At 43.7% G+C, this 22,327-nt stretch overlaps 1 protein-coding gene across 2 annotated transcripts in view; it reads right to left on the minus strand.

Moving 5' to 3' along the window:
- Positions 1 to 220: 220 nt before the first annotated feature.
- Positions 221 to 22,327, minus strand: part of LOC120927967 (beta-1,3-galactosyltransferase 5-like) — a 74,602-nt gene continuing 52,495 nt past the window's right edge. For both annotated transcript variants that reach the window (XM_040338994.1, XM_040338995.1), the window contains exon 3: positions 221 to 1,257. In XM_040338994.1, the coding sequence (XP_040194928.1) occupies positions 358 to 1,257 (900 nt within the window). In that variant the 3' untranslated portion in view covers positions 221 to 357. The remainder of the gene's footprint in view (positions 1,258 to 22,327) is intronic.

Genomic DNA, 22,327 nt, shown 5'->3' on the forward strand with positions numbered 1-22,327 from the left:
TTTTTTCCCATCGGTGAACCCGTTTTAAAATTTTCTGATGGTTAAAAAAACGATAGAAAAAAACGATCGTCTGTGGGAAAATCCATCGGTCAAAAATCCACACATGTTCAGAAGCATTGAACTTTATTTTCCTCTGCACGTCGTTGTGTTTTACGTCACCGCGTTGGACACTATCTGATTTTTAACTGATGGTGTGTAGGCAAGACTAATGAAAGTCAGCTTCATCGGATATCTGATGAAAAAATCCATCGGTCCGTTTTCATCGGATGAACCGATCGTGTGTACAGGGCATTACACAGTGCAAGTAAAGGTTTCTTAAAAGTTCACCGTATTAATTTTAGAAAAGAAAAGTGCATCTTAACATTTTTCGTCTTGTGCCTTCTCCAAGGTATCCCAATAAAGTATCATTTCGTGTGGCTCGACCCTATGAGACGTCACAAGGTTCCGATAGGTACACACAGAGAATGGAGGCTTTGATGGAAAAAACACAGGTTTATCGTGAAGTTCCTGCAACCCGATATTTAGTTTCTCCAGACACATCCCTATGTACACATCTTCCAGTTTAAGGAACGGTACGGAGAAAGATATGTTGTAGATCCTTTGGGCAACATCTACAGAGAGCACGTAGCCAGTACCCGAACAAAACGGGGGGTATTTATCACCGCTGAACTCGCTTTCACTTACGTACCACTTGCTGTTTTTATCACGTATTGGGGCATCGGTTGGCTTTAGAAAACCTGTGAAAAGATTTGAAGTCTGTTTTTTACGCATGAGTAGTTGGACAAGGTAAAATGTATTGATAAACATGTCCACGTCTGTCTTCATGACGTAGTGTGTCTGAGGGCAATGGTTAGTAATCCATTCCATGCCCATTAATGTTTTATAAGTCAAGTTGTCATATGTGTCCATGAAGTCTTTTTGGATGATGTCTTTGTAGGTGTCAATTTCTTCTGATAAAAAGGCGTCTTTCTCAGTACTAGGAGTTGGATTGGTGCCAAGAAGAAAGAAGGTCACCACTCGTTTTCCAAGGATGAGTTGCTCCTGCCCCCATGTTTTTCTGATGGCCATGCGCACTGTCTTCTGGTCATGTGTCGTGGTCACCAGCAGAACCAAGAAAGGAGGGTTTTGTTTGCAGGTGTCTCCATGCAACTTTATAGAGGGGTTCCTTTTGAAAGTATCAATGTAAATGATGTATGAGAGCATGCTCAAACACGGTAGTATTACGAATGCCGCAATGATCATCTTTTTGGGAGCCATCTGACAGATAGAGAAAGAGAAGTGTCAATACGTTTCTTATCAATAATTTTACAATAAGGTCAAATCTATCTCTAGCTTTAGATAGATATAAACTAACATCAATTAATTAATTGAAGGAGTTGGTTGGGACTTAATATGAAGCACAGCTAAGAAAGTAGAGGTATAAAATCACATGATAATGTATTCCAAAAAAATATACAATAAACAAAACAGTTAGGGCCCTTTCACACCAGCGGACCGTATGCCCATACCTCCCAACTTTTTGAGATGGGAATGAGGGACACCTATGGCAAAAGTATGCAGAAATAGGACACACCCCTTGCCACGCCCTCTCAAAGGGGAATTGAACAAAAAAACAAGATTGCTTAAACCCACAAGTGCTTTTTTTTACTATTACTATTTCTTTATATTGGCTTTTGGAATTTACAAATGCAGCAATTTAGAAATCAGATGAAAGGTATATCGCTGGGAAACACTTTTTGATAGATAAAAAGGGAATTTTATATACATCTATACAGATCAGGTCAAAATGAGGGACGAATGAGGGACAGAGGGACATTGCTCCAAATCAGGGACAGTCCCTCGAAATCAGGGACAGTTGCGTATGTCCGTTTTTTCATCCATCCGTTTACGGATAAAAAAGGGACATACGTGCATACATGACACCCGATCTCATCGGTGTCCGCTATGCTCCGATTCTGCCGACTGAGGGAAATCCTATTTTTCCATCCATCTGCAGAGCGGATCAGGTGAACACGAACAGACGGTCCGTGTTCACTCGATCCCCCCATAGGGGAGAGCGGAGATGTGACAGGGCGGTCCCTGTCACCGCCCTGTCATCTGCCGGCTCAGTGGGGATCAACAGAGCGATCCCCGTTGAGCAAGCGGATAAGAAAGGTACGCATCCTCACGGGATCCGTACGTCTAAAAGGGGCCTAACATGATGGGCTGGAGTACCACCGTGACAATTGATTGTACATAATAACGACATGATTCGTACACAATCAAACGCTATGAATTTTATTATTAACTATTACTATTATTAATATAGTTATGTATTTCATGAATTGGAACAGTTTTATTATACAAATGCATCTATTACCAAGAGATTGTGTACGTAAATTGTCAAGGTGGTACTCCTGTCTATCATGTTACTGTTTTATCCAATGTACCGTATACACTCGAGTATAAGCCGACCCGAATATAAGCCGAGGCACCTAATTTTACCACAAAAAAATGGGAAAAACGTATTGACTCGAGTATAAGCCTAGGGTGTCCATCTGGATCAGGGGAGGGCTGGCAGCCTTAGGCCTGGGGGGCAAACTCAGTCAAGTGGCCATTGAACCGTCAAATCAGCTCACCATCTATGGCCCATCTGGTTTTTCAATGCAGCCTCACCAGTGCAGCCAACTCCAGTGCCCATCAATGCAGCCTGATCACTGGGGCAAGTTACATGGGGTGTATGGGGGGTCAGCTATGGGTTTCAGGGTCTCACCTCAGTGATCTCAGCAGGTCCTTGCATGCCACAGCCTCCTGGGGGGGGGTAATGCTCCTGGCCCTGGGGGCCAAGTTGCAGCCACCACCCAGCCCTGCGTCCCAACTCCCTGGGACACCCTGCCTCTGCCTGCTCCCAAAAATCCTGTCTCCGGGAGTTGTAGTTTCCTCTGCGCTGCTCTGTTTTCCACCCACCGGGAGCTTGAGCGTGGACTACTACATCCCCGGAATGCAACAGCTAGCGGTCGGCCACTGTGGCCATGCCCCTGGCCCAACTTCCTAGACCAGAATAAAAAAAATGGTAGCGACCAGCGGCTGCCGGCCATTTTGAACACAAGTCAGGGCGGTCTGGGAGGCAATTGCCACCCTGCCCCCTGGCCCAGCCCTCCCCTGATCTGGATGCCTCACTGTGTCCATGTGCATGCCTCACTGTGCCCATGTCTCACTATGCCCATGTCTCACTATGCCCATGCCTCACTGTGTCCATGCCTCACTGGGCCCATGCCTTACTGGGCCCATGACTAGACTGATATTTAACATGGGAGTCTAAAAAAACGGTGCTTTGAAAAAACGGTGCTCCCGGCCGTAGGTCGCCCAGACAACAAACTTTGCACACTTGTAGAGGAAGATGTGCTGGTACCGGTTCCCAAAGTCTGGGATATCAGGCACAAAAAGTTGACTCGAGTATAAGCCGAGGGGGGCATTTTCAGCACAAAAAAATATGCTGAAAAACTTGGCTTATACTCGAGTATATACGGTATATTCTTTTAGAATTCATTATCATGTGATTTCATACTACTTTCTTAGCTGTGCTTCATATAAAGTCCCAACCAACTCCTTCAATTAATTAATTGATATTATTTTACATATATAATAGGGATGGGGGCGGATGAACGCACCCACTCATTGCCTCAATTAAAGTCCCAAAAAACCCCCTTCCCCATCTTTTCTCTGTAATGAATTAGGGATGGAAACACGCCAGCTAAGCTAGCATATGGTTTTTACTTTGCTATTAATTGCCACATTGCATTAGGACTCCTGCCTAACACTCTGGACTATAAGGTTCATATTTTTTATTTATTGATGTTCCTCCACTGGGGATGCCCGGATTCCTGCATCCCCGGGAGATGGGATGTGTAGCATGGCCCCTCCCTCCCCCTCTCCCCTGATAGGTTTGAGGCGGTGGGCGGGAACCTGACGCACATCGACGCCACGCTTCACGCACCGGACGTGTGGAGTCATATGATGCTGCACGCCTGTGTGTTGTTTTCCATCAGCATCCTATATAAGGGGAGAGTTTGAGCATCACTTGCCAAGTGACGCTATGCATCCGGGCACTGGCGCCGCCTCTTCCCCCCATCCCAAACGCAGTGTGGTGTTATGGCCTTTGAAACCACACATGGGCGGAATGCACACCGTTCCTCGCGAACGCATCTTGAGACCCAAGGTAAAACCCCCCCCCCCCCTTTCTTTTCCTCTTGGTTTTGGTATTGCGGTACACACACCAGAGTTGTATTTTTTATCCCATCCCCATATCCACACTTACATTGACAGGATACGTGAGATGTACCATCTAGTATGTCCACTTTTTCCCTGTCACCCGACACTTTCACATACCCCTTGGGCAATAGTTTTCTATTGACCCAAGGACATTTTTTCACATAAACACTCACATAATGCTTACTTTCCAGTATATTCACGGTGATTGTCACACACCTTAATCAATATTTTATTACCAACATGAAGAGATTACACCATCACTGATGCTCCCTATCTCACATCCTCTGGCCCTAGTGCGGCCGCACAATTGCAGCCTCAGCTCCCATGTGATGTTTGTTTCTCCATGGCACTGTCAGCAACATCAGTAAAGTATTTTATCCATTTTACTCGTAAGAGCGATTGGAATTATCCGCTGCACCTCCGCTCTATTTCTCCTCTGTGTCAAGCATCTGTTCACTTTGTAATTCCTCTTTTTTTCTATCATAGACTTATGCTTATGTAAATTCCTCCTGACAAATGGATGTCTCCACGAAACGCGTAGAGCCTTAGCCTTATGTTACATCATACAATTATGTGATTTTGAGATTCAACACCATGAACGCTATGAATTTTATTATTAACTATTACTTGTCGTGAGTTATGATGCAAATAATAATAATACATTTAATATTTACTGGCAGAAATATGAAAATCCAGTAGGCCTCAAAATTGAAGTGAAGCATTGCAAATGAAAACCTTTCAGAAAAGAAAAAAAAAACCTTATCATATATTTTCCAAGTGTCCAAGACATTAACAATTGGATTAGAAACAAACAGACATTTATGGTCAAATGCTCTGCCCATAGGCTATAGAAGAATTCTAGTGTTGGTTGACTTATAATAATAAGACTAGTGATAATAATTTATAAATAAAATTATTACTAGTCATACAACATTAGAATTCTACTATAGCTTGAGGACGGAGCATTCGTCCGGAAATGTACGATCGCGGTGTCGTACATTTTAGCTGCTTCATCTGATCTTCTTAGAACATCTAACGGGCACCATAAGCCTTCAATGACAGATTCGACCTTAATTAATTCGGATTTTCAGACTATTGCATTTTTTAACGAATTTAAATAAATAAAAACGAATTTCGGGAGTAACTAAATAAATGTATTTTTTAACTAAAATGAAATTCCGAAACAAAATATTTCAGTGTGCACATGTCTATTTGCCACTGCCTTACCTTACAGTTCGCCACACCTCCAGCAGATGTCGTCCTCTGGTAATACAGACTAAGCCTGAAACTCCGACGCTAAAATTCTGTACCATTGTTAAATAATATGCCATTAAGTGAGTAAGTGAGAAACTTATATAGCGCAACACATGCGAACTGAATCGCCTCTGGGCAATTTAGTATCCATTCCTACGGCCCTCAAAAGAGATGGGTCTTGATCTGTCTCCTGAAGGCCAAGTGGTTTGCCTCCAGTTGGATGGCGGTTGGTAGGGCGTTCCATAGTCAAGGTCCTTGGACCGCAAATCTTCATTCTCCTTTGGACTTGTATCTGGAGTAGATTTTGGTTGGTGGATCGCAGAATGCGATTGGTGTTGTGAGTTTTTAGTTTCTCGCATAGATATTGGGGGGCAATTCCCAGAATACACTTATGCGTTAGACAGAGTACTTTAAAAGTAATTCTGTCTTTTACGGGCAACCAATGAAGGGATCTTAACGAAGGTGAGATTGATTCCCATGGTTTTTTCCCAGTCACAAGTCGAGTGGCCGTATTTTGAACGACTTGCAGACGAGTGATTTGGTATTTTGGGAGTCCAAGATAAAGGGCATTTGCATAGTCAAGTCTGGAGTTGATAAGTGTCCCCACCATGACTGCTATATATTTTTTGGGGATAAAGGGGGTGACTCTACGTAGTAGGCGCAGCAGATGGTGCGATCCGCTAACTACTGACCCTATTTGTGCATCCATTGTCATATGGGTGTCGAAGATGACCCCAAGACTTTTGACTTTGGTGCTGGGGGTGATGGATTGACCCAGAATGGGCGGGGGCGTCCATGTAGTTGCAGGACGACTCTTCCGATTAGCCTGAAACAGGAGAAGTTCTGTTTTTGAGCCATTGGGTTTGAGGTAACTCTTAGGCCGCGTACAGACGACCGAACCTGTCCGCTTGAAACTGTCCGACGGGCAGTTTCCGGCGTACAAGGCAGATTTGTCTTTTGGTCCGCTGGCTTGTACACACCAGCGGATCAAATTCCCGTGGTACCAGAACGCGTGCACGTAAACCACGTACGACGTCACTATAAAGGGAAAGCCCAAAGTCAATGGCGCCGCCCTCTGTTCCGCTTTTGCTAGTTACGGGTTTGCTCGTGTTAGTGAAGGTTTGGTTAGAGCGGATTTGCGCTTTTCGGTCTCCGCGCTTTACCAGGTAGTATTTTCGGGTTCAGTGCGTGTGCTTGCGGGATCGTAGTTGGCAATCGGGTACAGGCTTTCAGGTCGTGCTGCTTTGCAGTTGCGTCCTGTCCGCTCGTATATGTTTGTCGCGCGTTCTTTGCAGGTTGTGCTGGATTTGTGAGTGCTTTCTGTTGGAGTGTGTTCTTGACTGACCAGCCGGCCGGTTTGAAGCCATGATGGAGCAGCAGCGTCAATTTTCGCGAGTTGGTGCTGGTTATGGGATGGCTTCTGGATATGCTCAGCATTCCAGTAGTTTGGCCAGGAACAGGGGGAGGAGGCGTTCCTGTGCCAAGAATTGGTTGCGCCAGCGTGACCAGTTCTCTCATATGCCTCTGTTTAGGGAAATCCAGGAGAATAATCCTAATGACTATAGGAACTTTCTCTGTATGACGGACCCCGTATTCAACCGTCTGCTGGATCTTCTGTCCCCCTATATCACGAGGCAGGACACTGTGATGCGTCAAGCCATCACGGCCGAGCAGAGGCTTATTGTCACGTTGCGGTACCTGGCGACTGGGAGGAGCCTGCAGGACCTCAAGTACTCGACAGGCATCTCTCCGCAGGCGCTTGGGGTCATCATACCGGACACGTGTTCTGCCATCATCAAAGTTCTGCAGGAGGAGTATATTAAGGTAAGTTTCCTCATTTTAACCTCACAATCTGTCTTTAATAATGTGGGAAACTAACCTTTTCTTTTATTTCCCAGATATGCTGTGTGTTTAACTAACGTTCCCTTTTCTCCCTATGCATATTGATATAAGCTTTCCATGTTCTTTTTCTTGGCCTACCTGCATATTTGTACCTTACCCAATATTAACCTGTCCAGCATGCTATCCTAGGGACAACCCCACCTAGCCTATTTTTAGCTATTTTTTTTTTTTTTACAGTTCAAACCCCCCCCCCTTAAAACTGTTTTTGTCCCCATCAGAGGACTGTGGAGTCTCTTAATTAAGTGGGCCTATATATTTGTGCCCCGAAATTCTCCCTGCACAATTTTTAAATGCTATTTGAATACTGTGAAGTAGCACAAGGATGCTTGTAGGATTATGTTTGCAATGTTTATGTGCCAAAGTACTAATTATCTTTATTTGTTTGTCCCCACAGCTTCCCTCCACACCACAGGAATGGCAGACTGTGGCTTCCAAATTTGCCCAGCGTTGGGATTTTCCGAACTGCGGTGGAGCAATAGATGGGAAACACGTCCGCATAGTGCCGCCACCCCACTCGGGGTCCTACTATTTTAACTACAAAGGTTATCATAGTATTGTGTTGATGGCGGTGGTGTCGGCACAGTATGAGTTTCTATATGTGGACGTGGGGAAGAACGGCCGGATGTCTGATGGGGGAGTTTTCGCGCTGACAGAATTCTACAGTCGTCTCCAAGCTGGTGGTCTGGCACTGCCACCGGATGAAGACAACGTTGAAGGACTTCCGTTTGTGTTTGTAGCGGACGAAGCTTTCGGGCTTGGACCTAACCTCATGCGGCCTTTTCCCCAGAGGACCCTCACCTCAGAGAGGAGGGTGTTCAATTATCGGTTGGCCAGGGCTCGGAGGGTAGTCGAGAATGCCTTTGGGATACTCTCCAACCGGTTCCGCCTGTTCCTGACAGCGATACACTTGGCGGAATATAAATTGAACACCATTGTTTTTGCCTGCTGCATTTTGCACAACTTTCTACGCAGGCACTCCCAGACGTACCTACCCAACATCGGTGCTGAGGCACGACTACCCTCAGATACCCTTCCTGGGCTGGACACTGGTCGCGCTGGCTTGGCCCCCCCAATCTGCTTGTGATGTACGCGACAAATATGTTGAGTACTTCATGGGTCGGGGGGCCATTGCTATGCCAGATCATATTTCTTTCTAATTCGGCCCCCAAAAGAAAGCAATATTCACAGAACTAATAAATAATTTGACCATTGGACTTTATACAGTTGTTTGTCATTATTGCTTTTTCTCTTTTTATCTGTCTTCCTGGTTATCCAACTAACTAGTGCACTTCTAGTGACAAATTTAGTTCTCCAGTTTTAGTAAATAACCACAATTGCACATTATTCACTCATCTACAAACAGGGTATTGAGTCTAGAAATAAGAAGCCACTAATTTTTCATATTTTGATGTCAAGCTTTTTATTTTCAGCTTGTTCATTACCCCCCAAAAAAGTATGCATTTTATTATGAAAACATGTCTTTACAATTTGGAGTCAACAATATATTTTTTTATTTTTTATTTTTGCACTTTTTTTTTATGTTTTTATAGTGCTTATCCAGAATATAGATTTTTTTACAATTTAACATTTTTGGGTATCAAATCTAGGTTTTTTTTTTTTTTTTTTTAGATATATATATATAAAATGAATATAATTTTTTTATATATATATATATATATATATATATATATATATATATATATATATATATATATATATATATATATATATACACACTTCAAACATTTTAGATTTTTGTTGTTTTCCTAAAAATATATTTTTTTATTTTTGGGGTTGTTTTCTGAATTTTTTTTTGTTTTTTTTGTTTTCTGAAAAATAAAGCTTTCTTTTTCAAATTTTTTGAGATATATATAATTAAACTTTATTTATTTTTTTTGTTTGTTTGTATATATAAAATTATATATATATATATATATATAATTTATTTTTTTTATCGTTTTTGGGTTCTTGTTTTTCCCAACTTTTTTTTTTATAAAACTGTAAAAATGTACAACCAATAGAACTTCAACAGTAAAAAAAATTCAAGATTCACAACAGCAGTCAGTCATGGTGTGCTTTCACACTGGAACACGCCAAAATTTGAAGATGCACACATTCATTGTGAATTCGCCAAATCTCATTGGTTCAAGAGACAAATGGCCACATGTGCTATCTGACATCATGGGTGATCAATGTCTGTGTTTTGTGGGAGCAAACCCTTCCTCTCAACTACTTGAGGATCGAAGGAGGGGGTTGTACCCACAAAGCACAGACAAGAGATATTCAGTGATGGCAGATAGCACATGCGGCACACTGTGTGTGCATCTTCAAATTTTGGCTTATTGATGATTCAAAAATTAAAAAGGGTTGGGGGGGCGGGGGGTGTTTCAGTCTTTGACACGGCCCATCATGTCAATTATATTTTTATAATTCTGTTCTATGACCATCATCCTTTGCCGCATATTGTCCATCTCTGTGCTGCACTCCAAAATGACATTTCGAACATTCTGTTCCATGACCATCATACTTTGCCGCATATTGTCCATCTCTGTGCTGCACTCCATAACTTGTTGTTTAATTTTTTCAGCACTTGCACGCAAAAAATGTGCAACACCATCTTCACCCCCTAAAAAATAAAAAATTAGCAATCAAAAATTTTAACTTTTTTCAGGCCTATCTACATATGTTTTGCCCTATAAAGCTGGGGTGACACTGACCTGATGGTGTGCTCATTTCCACCTCCACAATTTCGCCATCTTCAATCACTCCACCTTCTTCCACCACTTCACCCTCATCTTCCACGACTCCTCCTTCTTCAACCACTTCACCCTCATCTTCCACGACTCCTCCTTCATCTTCCAAAAATTCCAAATCCAAAATTACTTCTTCCTCCTCTCTTCCTTCCTCCTCTCTTTCTTCCTCCTCTCTTCCTTCCTCCTCTCCTTCCACATCCTCCTCCTCCTCCACAGGCCGAGATGTGCGATTTTCGGCGTGTCTGGCCCTCTCTGCCTCCTCCAAATGCTGGCGTCTTCTTTCCCCTAAATAACACAAAACAAAAGGTAGACTCATCAGCACACAGATATTGGAGAGCAGAAATCGCATACATTGGTTTAGAAGAGGCTTTCATTTTTTTTGTGTTTTTGTCTTCCTCCACCAAACCTACATTTTTAGCAGACTTCTAGGCCAAGCTCTGATCCTGCCCCTTTTTAGCTAAAAGTGACACACATGGATGTCCCCCCTAAACTTTCTTTCTGGAAAACCCAACAAAAAAAGGAACATTTTTATTGTGGAGACACAGGTGCTCTGCATTCCAGATGGGAAAACATCTGCTTTATGATCACTGTTGAGAATGAATCCTGTTTGCCTTTCACATTCTCTTAATTTGATTTGTCAGAACTAGCTTTTACACAATGTTTGCAAACAAAGTTTTTGGCCAGTGAGCCATGTCCAGGTGTGTTGTTCCTGGACTAACCTCGCATTTCTGAGAAACGATGTGATGTTACGCGGTTTACTATTTACGATATTTGCAAAAGGTAGGTATTTTCGTTAAACACATCCAATTTAAACATGTGTTCAAAAGTACAAGCAGGCCAAGGAGGCAGATGTCGAAATATACATGTCAACACATTCTTGAAGACAATTGCCCCCCCCCCCCAAAAAAAAATAAGGACTTACTTTTCCTCAGAATTTTCAGGATCTTCTTCATCTGATGTGGCTCCCGCAATTTCAAATCTGACCAACGTTTCCTGAGCTGTTCTTTGGACCTGGTGACACCAAACATGTCCTTCATTCTCCTCGCCACCTTGTCCATAATGTGGGCCTTTCTGCGATTAGGGGTCTTGTATGGCCCATATTCCCCGTCATAGTCCTTCCTCCGCATGATGTAAACTAACTCCACCATTTCGTCGAATGCCATATTAGTGGCTTTGTATCGTTTTGGCCTGGATCGGGACGTTCCTGCCTCTGTCCCTTCACTTGCGGCCTGAGAGCTTCGTGCACGCTCGTGTGACATCGCCATCTTTCCTTCCCACAGAGATTATGGGCGTGGAAAAGAGGAAATGTTCCACCATGGGCGGAGACGAGGGCGGCGTTTCATACATACGCGGAGTGTAGAGAATGCAAACAACGGGTTTACGTACGTTACGCGGAGACTATTCGAGCGATTTCAGAACCTACACAGTTAACGCCATATTTTCGTTTCACATTGATTAGGGGCATGGCAAAGGTGACGAGGGCGGCGTTTCATACATACGCGGAGTGTATAAAAGGCAAACGACGTGATTACGTAGGTTACGCGGTAATTATTCGAGCGTGATAATCGAGGAGCAAGAGAGAGGAAGGTAAGAAATTTCAACATGGGATCAGCAGAGGCCTAGAAAATGGAGAGCCATGGGATGGGGGTTTGGTCTGTTGGTTGCACCCTTTTAAGCTATTATGTCTCTTGGGTACCACAATGGTATTTTGGTATCCAAATGCTTTTGGACACATCACAAAATTTAGATGGGAACAATGCTCTACCTCATTAAAATTTTTGTATGGTGTATTCAGATCAGGCCAAGTATTGTTCTGTGTTGGTTGGACAGAGGTCATTAGGAAGTGTCTTTTATGTCATCAATGCTGAGGGGCAGGATATCTACACATGAAATAGTGCCTTGATGAATGCTCTCATTTATAATAATTGTGTATGGTTCGAGATTGCACTTATTTACTGCAATGTAACCAAAGGGTCTGCATGAATAAAATCAATGTTTGTTACAACCAATGGGGCAGAGCTGGCCAGCATTTTTGCAACAGGAGACACTGTGTTTGTATTTATATATAGGTCCTACATTTTGGGCCACATATTCGATCAATGTCAACGCTGAGCCTTTTTTAAATCGTGTTTTTTGTTTCTTTTTGTTTTGTTAATCTAGAGTATAAAATAATATTACTTCAATTGGCCAAGTAATGGACCTACTCCAGTCACAGGACAATATCCAGCGCTTGTTGGATACATTTCGCGAAATGCCCATTCTGTGGGATTCAAAGCAGGCTAATTACCATAACAAAGACGTACGAGCGGCAGCACTTGAAGAGCTAGCAAGCTACATGAAAACATGGGTGCCAGAATGCACTGCCAACATGGTGAAGGATAAACTTGCCAACCTCAGGGGCACATATAGAAGAGCTTACAAAGCTCATCAAAAACAAAAATCTGGAGCAGCAGCAAGACAACCAAAGGAGCCCAAGCTGTGGTATTTCAAACAGATGTCTTTTTTGCGGGATCAACTGGACGGCAGGCAATCGATGTCAAGTCTGACTCCCAGCCTTCCCTCCATGCTACCTTACAGCGGAACTTCCCCAGATCCACACAGCCCTGCAGAGTCTGAAGAAGAGGGCCTGGCTGACAGAGACGCAGATCTGCTAGTCTTCGATGATGAGGTATAGTAGTTTCCAAAATATTTCTGGGCTACTTATTATTGTTGGATTATTGACTTGATATTGTAAAATAAAAGCCAAGCTGGTAAAAAAAAAAAAAAAGTCATGGGCAGACAAATAGGTGTCAGGGATGACAACTGCAGGGTCAGAAGGAGAGTCTGTTCAAGTTAAAATGAACCAAAAAAAAAAATATCAAGCATGAAAATGTGTGTGATTTGATTGGGGTAAATATTAAAACATGTCCCTTTTTTTGACACAGGAAGAAGAGACCAGCCAGGAGGTGGCAGATCCTCCGGTCAATGTCAGCCAGGCAGAAGGGGTCAGTGGCAGCCAGGAGGAGGCCGGGCCCAGTGGCGTTCAGCAGGGCCCCAGGCTCAGGACAACCACCACCAGCCAGGCAGATGAGGCTAGTGGAGGACGCGAGCCTCCGCATGATACAGGAGGCCAGTGCTATCATGAGGGCCCCCCTCAACCCCACAGAAGCCTACAGTGCCTCCGTGGCTCACGATCTTACCCAAGGGGGAGGAGCAAAGGAGACTGGCAAAGGGCCTGATCAATCAGGTCCTTTGGTGGATGGAGAGGGACCTGCTGACCAGAGACACTGGGCTATGTGACCCGGCCTGGCTTGCTGAACACCATCCTCCTGCTGCCACATCATCCCCACCTGCAAGGGGCCGTGTACGGGTCCGTGGAAGATCCGCTGTAAGGCAGCCTGGAGGGAAGGTTGGAAAGAAGAGGAGACAGTGATTCCCTGCCTTCCATTTGATTCCCCACAAAAGACATATTGTTTGGACTGCCACAGCTTGGGTTCCTTTGGTTATGTGCTGCTGCTTCAGATTTTTTTTGGGTGCCTCCTGAGGTTTGCTAGTTTATCCCTCATCATGTTGTAAATGCAAGTCTGCATGTATTTTGCTAGCTGTTCAAGTGCTGCCGTTCTGTTTATTTTTTTTTTTTGCATTTGCCAAAATAAATGGCTTTTTGCTTTAAATTCCAACCTTGTCTATTGTTTGTTATACTGTGGGGATTATTAGGCATCAAACATTAAAAACAAATACAATGGGTCATTTACAAAGGCCAGAAACTCCTTGGGGGGAGGGGGAAATTTGGTGTGCCAACATAAAAAAAAAATTAAATAACCAAAAATAAGAAATAAATAAAATAACTTGCCCAAAACCCAAAAAAAAACAAGTACCAAAATGAACAAAATGGTGACATAACTAGAAACACCCAAACATTTTGGAGAAGATGAACATTAAACTAAAAATAATATTAAAAGATAGACATGTGGAGGACCAACCAAAAAAATGCCACGTCTGGGCTAGAAAACATTTTCAAAATATTACATCACAAGCAACAAATGTCACATTTCAGTATGGGACAACTCAGTTGAAATAGCATCAGCAAGAGAACGGGTTTATTCTAGCAAGAGAACAATGAAGAAAACGACGCAATAAACTGTTGTTTATTGTGTCGTTTTATTCATTGTTCTCTTGCTAGAATAAATCTTTGAAACGCAACTTTTACCTGAACGAGCGCTCCCGTCCCCTCATTTTGTCTGAGCATGCGCGGGTTTTTTGTACGATGATTTTGTGTACTAACCAGCGAACATGTCCGAGCGGACAGGATTCCAGCGGGCTGTTTTAAAACAAGTTTGGAAATATTTGCACGCGGACCAGTTTCAGCAGACATGTTCGGTCGTGTGTACGGGGCCTATGTCATCCAATTTTCTATCAAGGTAAGGCATTTCTCTAGTCCGAGATAATGATCCTTTTTGTTGCAGATGCGAAAATATAGTTGTGTGTCATCTGCAAAAGAATGGTAAAGTAACTTCTGGTTGCTGATGATTTCAAAAAGAGGGCAGAGATAGATATTGAAAAGAACATCGGTTTTTAGAATTGGTTTGATTATAACTTGTTTCAGCAAGAGTGGCACCACACCTTCCTTGAATGACTAGTTTATGAGCTGCATGATAGCTGGTGCCAAAATATCGGCACATTCTTTCAGCAGTTTAGTGGGGATGATATCATTAGGCGCTGTGCTATTTCGCAGAGTCCTGATGATATTTTTAATGGCATCGATTGAGATGGGTTTGAAGGTAAATTTAGATGATTGCGGGGGAGTTATATGGATATTAGGTTCGGGATTTGGGGAGGGGTAGGTGGGAGTTCTATTTTGCTGAATACTTTCACAGATTTTTTAAATTTTATTAATGAAATGATCCGATAATTCGTTGCAAAATTCTTGTGAGTCAGAGTTAGGGGCTTCTAGGCAGACTGGGTTCATGGTCTGGGTGACTAGCTTGAAAAGTTCACAGGGGCGGTTTAGGGCATTAGTGATCATATTGGAAAAATGTTTTTTTTTGGCCAGGAAGATTTCTTTATGGTATTTTTTGGTTATTGTCTTATAAATGGCGTGGTTTTCCTCTGAAGCGCATCTTTTCCAAGCTGCTTCAGCTCTTCTGTGCTCTTGCTTTAGCAATGACAGCTGGTCGTTAAACCAGCTGGAGTTGTTTTTCCGGATGCACGTTGTGCGTTTTGGCACTACTAGGTCTGTGGACAGTAGTAGACCCTTGTTTATGGCATCCAGAGTTTCAGTGGCTGTTTGATGTTGTTGAATTGTTTTTATTTTGTTCCCTAATGTTGTTTTGAAGAGTTCTGAAAGGAGCTTCTTCAGAGATCTAGTCCAGTGGGTTGTCACTGGTTTTACCATTTTTTTGGAGGGGGGCGTTTATGGTAATTGTGAATTTAATGGCATGGTGATCAGTCCATGGTAGCGGCTCGTTTTTCAGAATATTGATTTCCAAATCTTGTCTGAAAATGAGATCAAGCGTGTGACCTGAAGCATGTGTGGGCCCACATACTAGTTGCTGCAGACCCAACCCTTCCAAATGGTCAATGCAGGCGTCGGCGATGGGATCCTGTGGGGAGTTGGCCCAGAGGTTAAAATCCCTGAGCAGCAGAAGGTGTTTGGTGTTTAGGGTATAGGTGGAGATGAACTCGGTCAATGACATGGGCAGGTGCGTTTTTGGACCTGGTGGTCTATAGCACAGTAGTATGTGAACGGCGTCCTGGGGATTTGTTTGCAGTTGCAGGGTGAGGGTTTCCATAAATGGAAGTGAGTTTTGATGGTCTGGCTTGATGATCGAGAGGTGAGACTTGTGGATCACCGCCAGACCTCCTCCTCTATGCCCCACTCTGTTTTCTGTTAGAATATGATAATTATCTGGCACCAATTCTCCAAGAATGGTGTTACAGTCGGCTGTAAGCCAGCTTTCTGTGATAAAGAGACAGTCTAAATCGTTTTGTAGGATGAAATCATGGATTTCTTGTCGGTGTGTTACTCCCGATCTTGTATTGAGCAAAGCACATGATATGTGCTTAGGTTGGGGTGAATGTATGTAATTTTTGACTGTTGATCGTCGATCGATTCTTAACAGTTGCTCATTCCTTAGAGCTTTTTTGGTGACGGCTGCTAATATTGAGGCGAATGGTTTTAGCCCCCAAATGTTTTCTGCAGAGTATCGCAGATTAGCCATAATCGCAGAAAAAACTTTGGGGGAGATGCTATTGATCGGGGAGGTATTCAATGAAATGATGATGAAGGGAGATTTTTCAAGTGGGTTTCACTCGACAAACCTTTTTCTTCCCGTTTGATCCAGAGGAAGGCAAAAAAAAACTTAGCCGTGCTGTGCCAATTTGTAGTGGCTGGGGAAAAATTCCTTCATGATCCCTCAACGGCGATCGGAGGAGCCCTGGCTCAAGCGTGGGGGGGGTAGGAGTCAATTCCCAGTTTTTGGGCTGGGAAAGAGGAGTTGGGTATGTCCTGAGATTTCTCAATCGCCAGGGTGTAGCAAGATGGCCGTCGGCCGGGCCTAGGCCCGAGCCGGGGGCTGTGTAGCTGCGTAAAGCCCTGTTGTATGCAGGGGAGGTTATTGGGGTGCCGAGGGGGGCCGGTGGCGATCCTCCTGGGGCAGAAGAAGGGGGTTTTAATACTATTTAAGTGGGAATGGCTGGTGCGAGAGCAGCGCATGGACTTTCCTTGAGGTGGTCGCCGCGATCGTGCCACGGGAATTTGAGTTGGCCGAGGTGCGATTTGAGGATGGTGGATACCGGGATGGAGAGGTGGCCGGGGGGATGTAGCGAACGTGACTGGGGAGTGTAAGGGGATATTGGGCCAGAGTCGTGGCTTATCCTGAAAAGGATTGCCGCGCGCTTGCCCAAGGGGAGGAGGATAAGCCTGGGAAAGAGGCCTTACCTTGTGGATGCTTCCAGGGGGGAAGAGGGGGGCAAGGGGGAAGATAGGCTGACCTGGATCCTGGCTGGAAACCCTGCTTGTCTGGTGCCTGAGCCGCACGTCCTACTCCTAGGAGCGCGCCTTAGGTACAGGCAAGCACCAGTTCTCGCCCTGGGAGGGAGAGTAGACTCAGAATGCAGTCTCTCCGTAACACAGCTCCTTCCGTTGCGGGTCCGAAGTTTGCCGTACTGTACTATTACTTCATTGATCTACCGCTGGAATACTGTGCCACTGCCTAGTAATATGCTGCTGCAATACTGAGACATTACTAAATGATATACTGCCACAACACTGTGCCTTGCTAAGTGTTATACTGCAATTGTATGAATACCCAACAGGTTGTTACTTGAGTACCAGTGCCTAAAGCTACTATTTTCAAATACCTCTGTAAACGTTCTTACAATATACAAGATATTATACAACATCCCAGACTGTGTGCATGTGATTTCTCCCAGGTTGAGTGTCTAAGCCTCAGGCCCTAAATACAAGTGTACGGCAAACTCTGAAAGCCGCACTTCTTCCGGAAGCTCCATTAATGTCAGTGAACACCTCCCACTTCCTGGAGTTGGCCAATGGTAACCTCTCTCAATAGATACATAACACACATGTACAAAATTAGGTATTTCCCTGTTTTACTGATATTGACTATACTTTTTTTATTCTATTCCTTTAAAGAGGAAGTAAACCCTCTGTATTTCTTTTAAATACACCTGCAAGAGAAAGTCATAATGAGCTAGTATGCACAGCATACTAGCTTATTATGTGTCACTTACCGGAGATCGAAGCCCCTGAAGTCCGCCTCAGTCCCGTCCACCGCCGCCGCCATGTCCCCTCGTCGCTATTTCCTGTTATCGGCGCTCCGGCGCTGTGATTGGCTGCAGTTGCGATGACGTCACTCCTGCGCATAAGCGTGGGACCAGCAGGTCCCCGCGCATGCGCAAAAACACGGCATTAACCCAGTTATGCCATTAACAAAAAAGGCACCGCTCAGTGCGCCTGAGCCGTAGACAGCGGTGCCCGTTTCTGTGAAAATGAGTGAGTGAGTGAGTGAGTGAAAAACTTATATAGCGCAACACATGCAAACTCAATCGCCTCTGGGCGCTTAGTATCCATTCCCTAAGTAAACTCTTTTACCCTAAGAAGAGATGGGTTTTGATTTTTCTTCTGAAGGCCAGGTAGTTCACCTCCAATCGGATGCTGGTTGGTAGAGCGTTCCATAGTCTAGGTCCTTGGACTGCAAATCTTCATTCTCCCTTGGACTTGTATCTGGCTTTGGGTATCTGGGGTAGATTTTGGTTGGTGGATCGCAGAACGCGATTGAGGTTGTAAACTTTTAGTTTTTCGCATAGATATTGGGGGGGGCGTTTCCTTGAACACTATTATGCGTTAGAATATGATTAAACCTTTTTATTTTAGAATTATACAAATTGATAGGGGGTGTACCATCGTCCTAGTATTGTAGAATAAATGGAGGGGTCTCAAGGATTCCCCAATGATCCCTGAAACTCCAGTGAAATAATGTGGGCAGGGAGGACTATACCGGTACTTGATAATTAGGTTCAAAAGCCTGAATAGTTCATGTTTAAGAAAATATTTATTGACAGATAAACATTAAAGACAAGAATAAAATTACAAAACATAAAACATTACAAAATACAAACTTGACCACAATCAGGTCACCGGTTGTGCAATCCCCATTTAACAGACAGGGTAGAGTATCGGTGAGAAAATTGAAATCATGAGACCAGCAGTCTCGAGTCTCGACTAGTTTCGCTTTCGCTTCGTCAGGAGACGGTCTAAAAACATAACATAGAACAAACATCAGGCATTTAAAAAACAACACAATTGTTATTAATAACGGGGGTCTTTTGTGTAAGAAGACTGCCCGAAACATACTATGGTACCCAACGGGGAATTTTTGTCAGATCATGTCTCCTACCTAGAGGCACAAGGTCCCTTGTTCCCAGAGAGGGGGTCCCAGTTGGACGGTAAGTGCATGTGAACTACGACCAAGTCTAATGAAACAGACCTGGATAATAAAACAATACATAATGAGTTAATTGCGTATGTGAGTCTAAGTTTATCAAGGAGCTTCTGCAAAGTGCAGAGTACATGCAGTGATGTGAGTCAAAAGGGGAAAGGGGGGGTGGGGGGGGTACTCTGCACTTTGCAGAAGCTCCTTGATAAACTTAGACTCACATATGCAATTAACTCATTATGTATTGTTTTATTATCCAGGTCTGTTTCATTAGACTTGGTCGTAGTTCACATGCACTTACCGTCCAACTGGGACCCCTCTCTGGGAACAAGGGACCTTGTGCCTCTAGGTAGGAGACATGATCTGACAAAAATTCCCCGTTGGGTACCACAGTATGTTTTGGGCAGTCTTCTTACACAAAAGACCCCCGTTATTAATAACAATTGTGTTGTTTTTTAAATGCCTGATGTTTGTTCTATGTTATGTTTTTAGACCGTCTCCTGACGAAGCGAAAGCGAAACTAGTCGAGACTCGAGACTGCTGGTCTCATGATTTCAATTTTCTCACCGATACTCTACCCTGTCTGTTAAATGGGGATTGCACAACCGGTGACCTGATTGTGGTCAAGTTTGTATTTTTGTAATGTTTTTATGTTTTGTAATTTTATTCTTGTCTTTAATGTTTATCTGTCAATAAATATTTTCTTAAACATGAACTATTCAGGCTTTTGAACCTAATTATCAAGTACCGGTATAGTCCTCCCTGCCCACATTATTTCACTGGAGTTTCAGGGTTCATTGGGGAATCCTTGAGACCCCTCCATTTATTCTACTATTATGCGTTAGACAGAGTGCCTTGAAAGCGATTCTGTCTTTTACTGGCAACCAATAAAGGGATCTCAGTGAAGGTGAGATTGATTCCCATGTTTTTTTCCCAGTCACAAGTCGAGCGGTCGTATTTTGAACGACTTGCAGACGAGTGATTTGGTATTTAGGGAGTCCGAGATAGAGGGCATTTGCATAGTCAAGTCTGGAGTTGATAATTGTTCCCACCACGACTGCTATGTCTTCTTTTGGGATAAAGGGAGTGAGTCTGCGTAGTAGGCGCAGCAGATGGTGAGATCCGCTGACTACTGACCCTATTTGTGCATCCATTGTCATGTAGGTGTCAAAAATGACTCAGAGACTTTTGACTTTGGTGCTAGGGGTGATAGTTTTACCCAGAATGGGCGGGGTGTCCATGTTGTTGCGGGATGATTCTTTCGATTGGCGTGAAAGAGGAGAAATTCTGTTTTCGAACCGTTGAGTTTAAGGTAACTCTTGGTCATCCAATTATCTATCAAGGTAAGGCATTTCTCTAGTCCGAGATAATGATCCTTTTTGTTGCAGATGCGAAAATACAGTTGTGTGTCATCTGCATAAGAGTGATAAAGTAACTTCTGGTTACTGATGATTTAAAAAAGAGGGCGGAGATAGATATTGAACAGAACAGGTGACAAAGGGGATCCCTGGGGGACTCTGCATGACACTGTGCGTTTTTCAGATGTGAAAGGACCAAGTTTCACTATTTGTGATCAGTTTTCCAAGAAAGAGGAGAACCAAGATAAGTCACATTCCGCGACTCTGGCTACTTCAGCTAGCCGAGTCAGTAATAATTTGTGGTCCACAGTATCAAATGCTGCGCTTAGATCCAGCAGTACCAGAAGACAAGATTCTCCTTCGTCTGCTGCCTCGAGGGCATCGTCCCATATTTTGAGCAGTTCTGTTTCTGTCCCGTGACCAGGACCGAATCCCGATTGAAACGGATCGAGTAATTTATGGGTGTCTAAATGAAGTTGTAGCTGTTGTACAACTTCTTTCTCCATTACCTTGGAGAAGACATTTAGGCCTGTTATGGGTCGACGGTGGTTTGGGTCTTTGGGGTCAAGGGTGGGTTTTTTAGAATTGGTTTGATTATTCCTTGTTTCAGTAAGGTTGGCACCATGCCCTCCTTGAATGACTGGTTTATGAGCTGCGTGATAGCTGGTGCCAAAATATCGGCACATTCTTTCAGCAGTTTGGTGGGGATGATATCATTGGGCGCTGTGCTATTTCGCAGAGTACCGATGATATTTTTAGTGGCATCGATGGAAATGGGTTTTAGAGTGAAATTAGTTGAATGCGGCAGGTTTATGTGGGTATTAGCTTTGCGATTTTGGGGGGGGGGGTCGATGAGGGTTCTATTTTGCTGAATACTTTCACTGATTTTGTAAATTTTGTTAATGAAATAATCCGATAATTCGTTGCAGAATTTTTGTGAATCAGAATTCGGGGGCTCAAGACAGACTGGGTGCATGGTCTGGGTGACTAGATTAAAGAGTTCGCGGGGGCGGTTTAGGGCATTTTTGATGATATTGGAAAAATGTTTTTTTTTTGGCTTTAAAGATTTCTTTATGGTATTTCTTAGTTATTACCTTGTAAATAGTGTGGTTTTCCTCTGAAGAGCTTCTTTTCCAAGCTGCTTCCGCTCTTCGACAGCTGGTCGATAAATCAGCTGGAGTTGTTTTTCCGGATGCACGTTTTGCATTTTGGCGCTACTATGTCTGCTTGTTGATGGCGTAAAGAGTTTCTGTGACTGTTTGATGTTGTTGGCTTGTTTTTATTTTGTTCCCTAATGTAGTTTTGAAGAGTTCCGAGTGGAGCTTCTTCTGAGATCTAGTCCAGTGTGTTGTCACCGGTTTTATCGTTTTTTTAGAGGGGGCATTTTTAGTAATTATGAAATTAATTGCATGGTGATCTGTCCATGGTAGGATGTTAATTTCCAAGTCCTGTCTGAAAATGAGATTGAGCGTGTGACCTGATGCATGTGTGGGCCTACATACTAGTTGCTGCAGACCTAATCCTTCCAAATGGTCAATGCAGGCGTTGGCAACGGGGTCCTGTGAGGAGTTGGCCCAGAGGTTTAAATCCCAGAGCAGCAGGAGGTGTTTGATGTTTAGGGTATAGGTGGAGATGAATTCTGTCAATGACGTGAGGAGGTGCGTTTTTGGTCCAGGTGGTCTATAGCAGAGTAGTATGTGAACGGTATCCTGGGGATTTGTTTGCAGTTGCAGAGTGAGGGTTTCCATGAATAGAAGTGAGTTCTGAAGGTCTGGTTTGGTGATCAAGAGGTGAGTCTTGTGGATCACCGCCAGGCCTCCTGCTCTTTGCCCCACTCTGCTTTCTGTTAGAATGCGATAATTCTCTGGCACCA

The sequence above is a fragment of the Rana temporaria genome, chromosome 2 (assembly GCF_905171775.1).
Source record: "Rana temporaria chromosome 2, aRanTem1.1, whole genome shotgun sequence".
Taxonomy (NCBI): domain Eukaryota; kingdom Metazoa; phylum Chordata; class Amphibia; order Anura; family Ranidae; genus Rana; species Rana temporaria.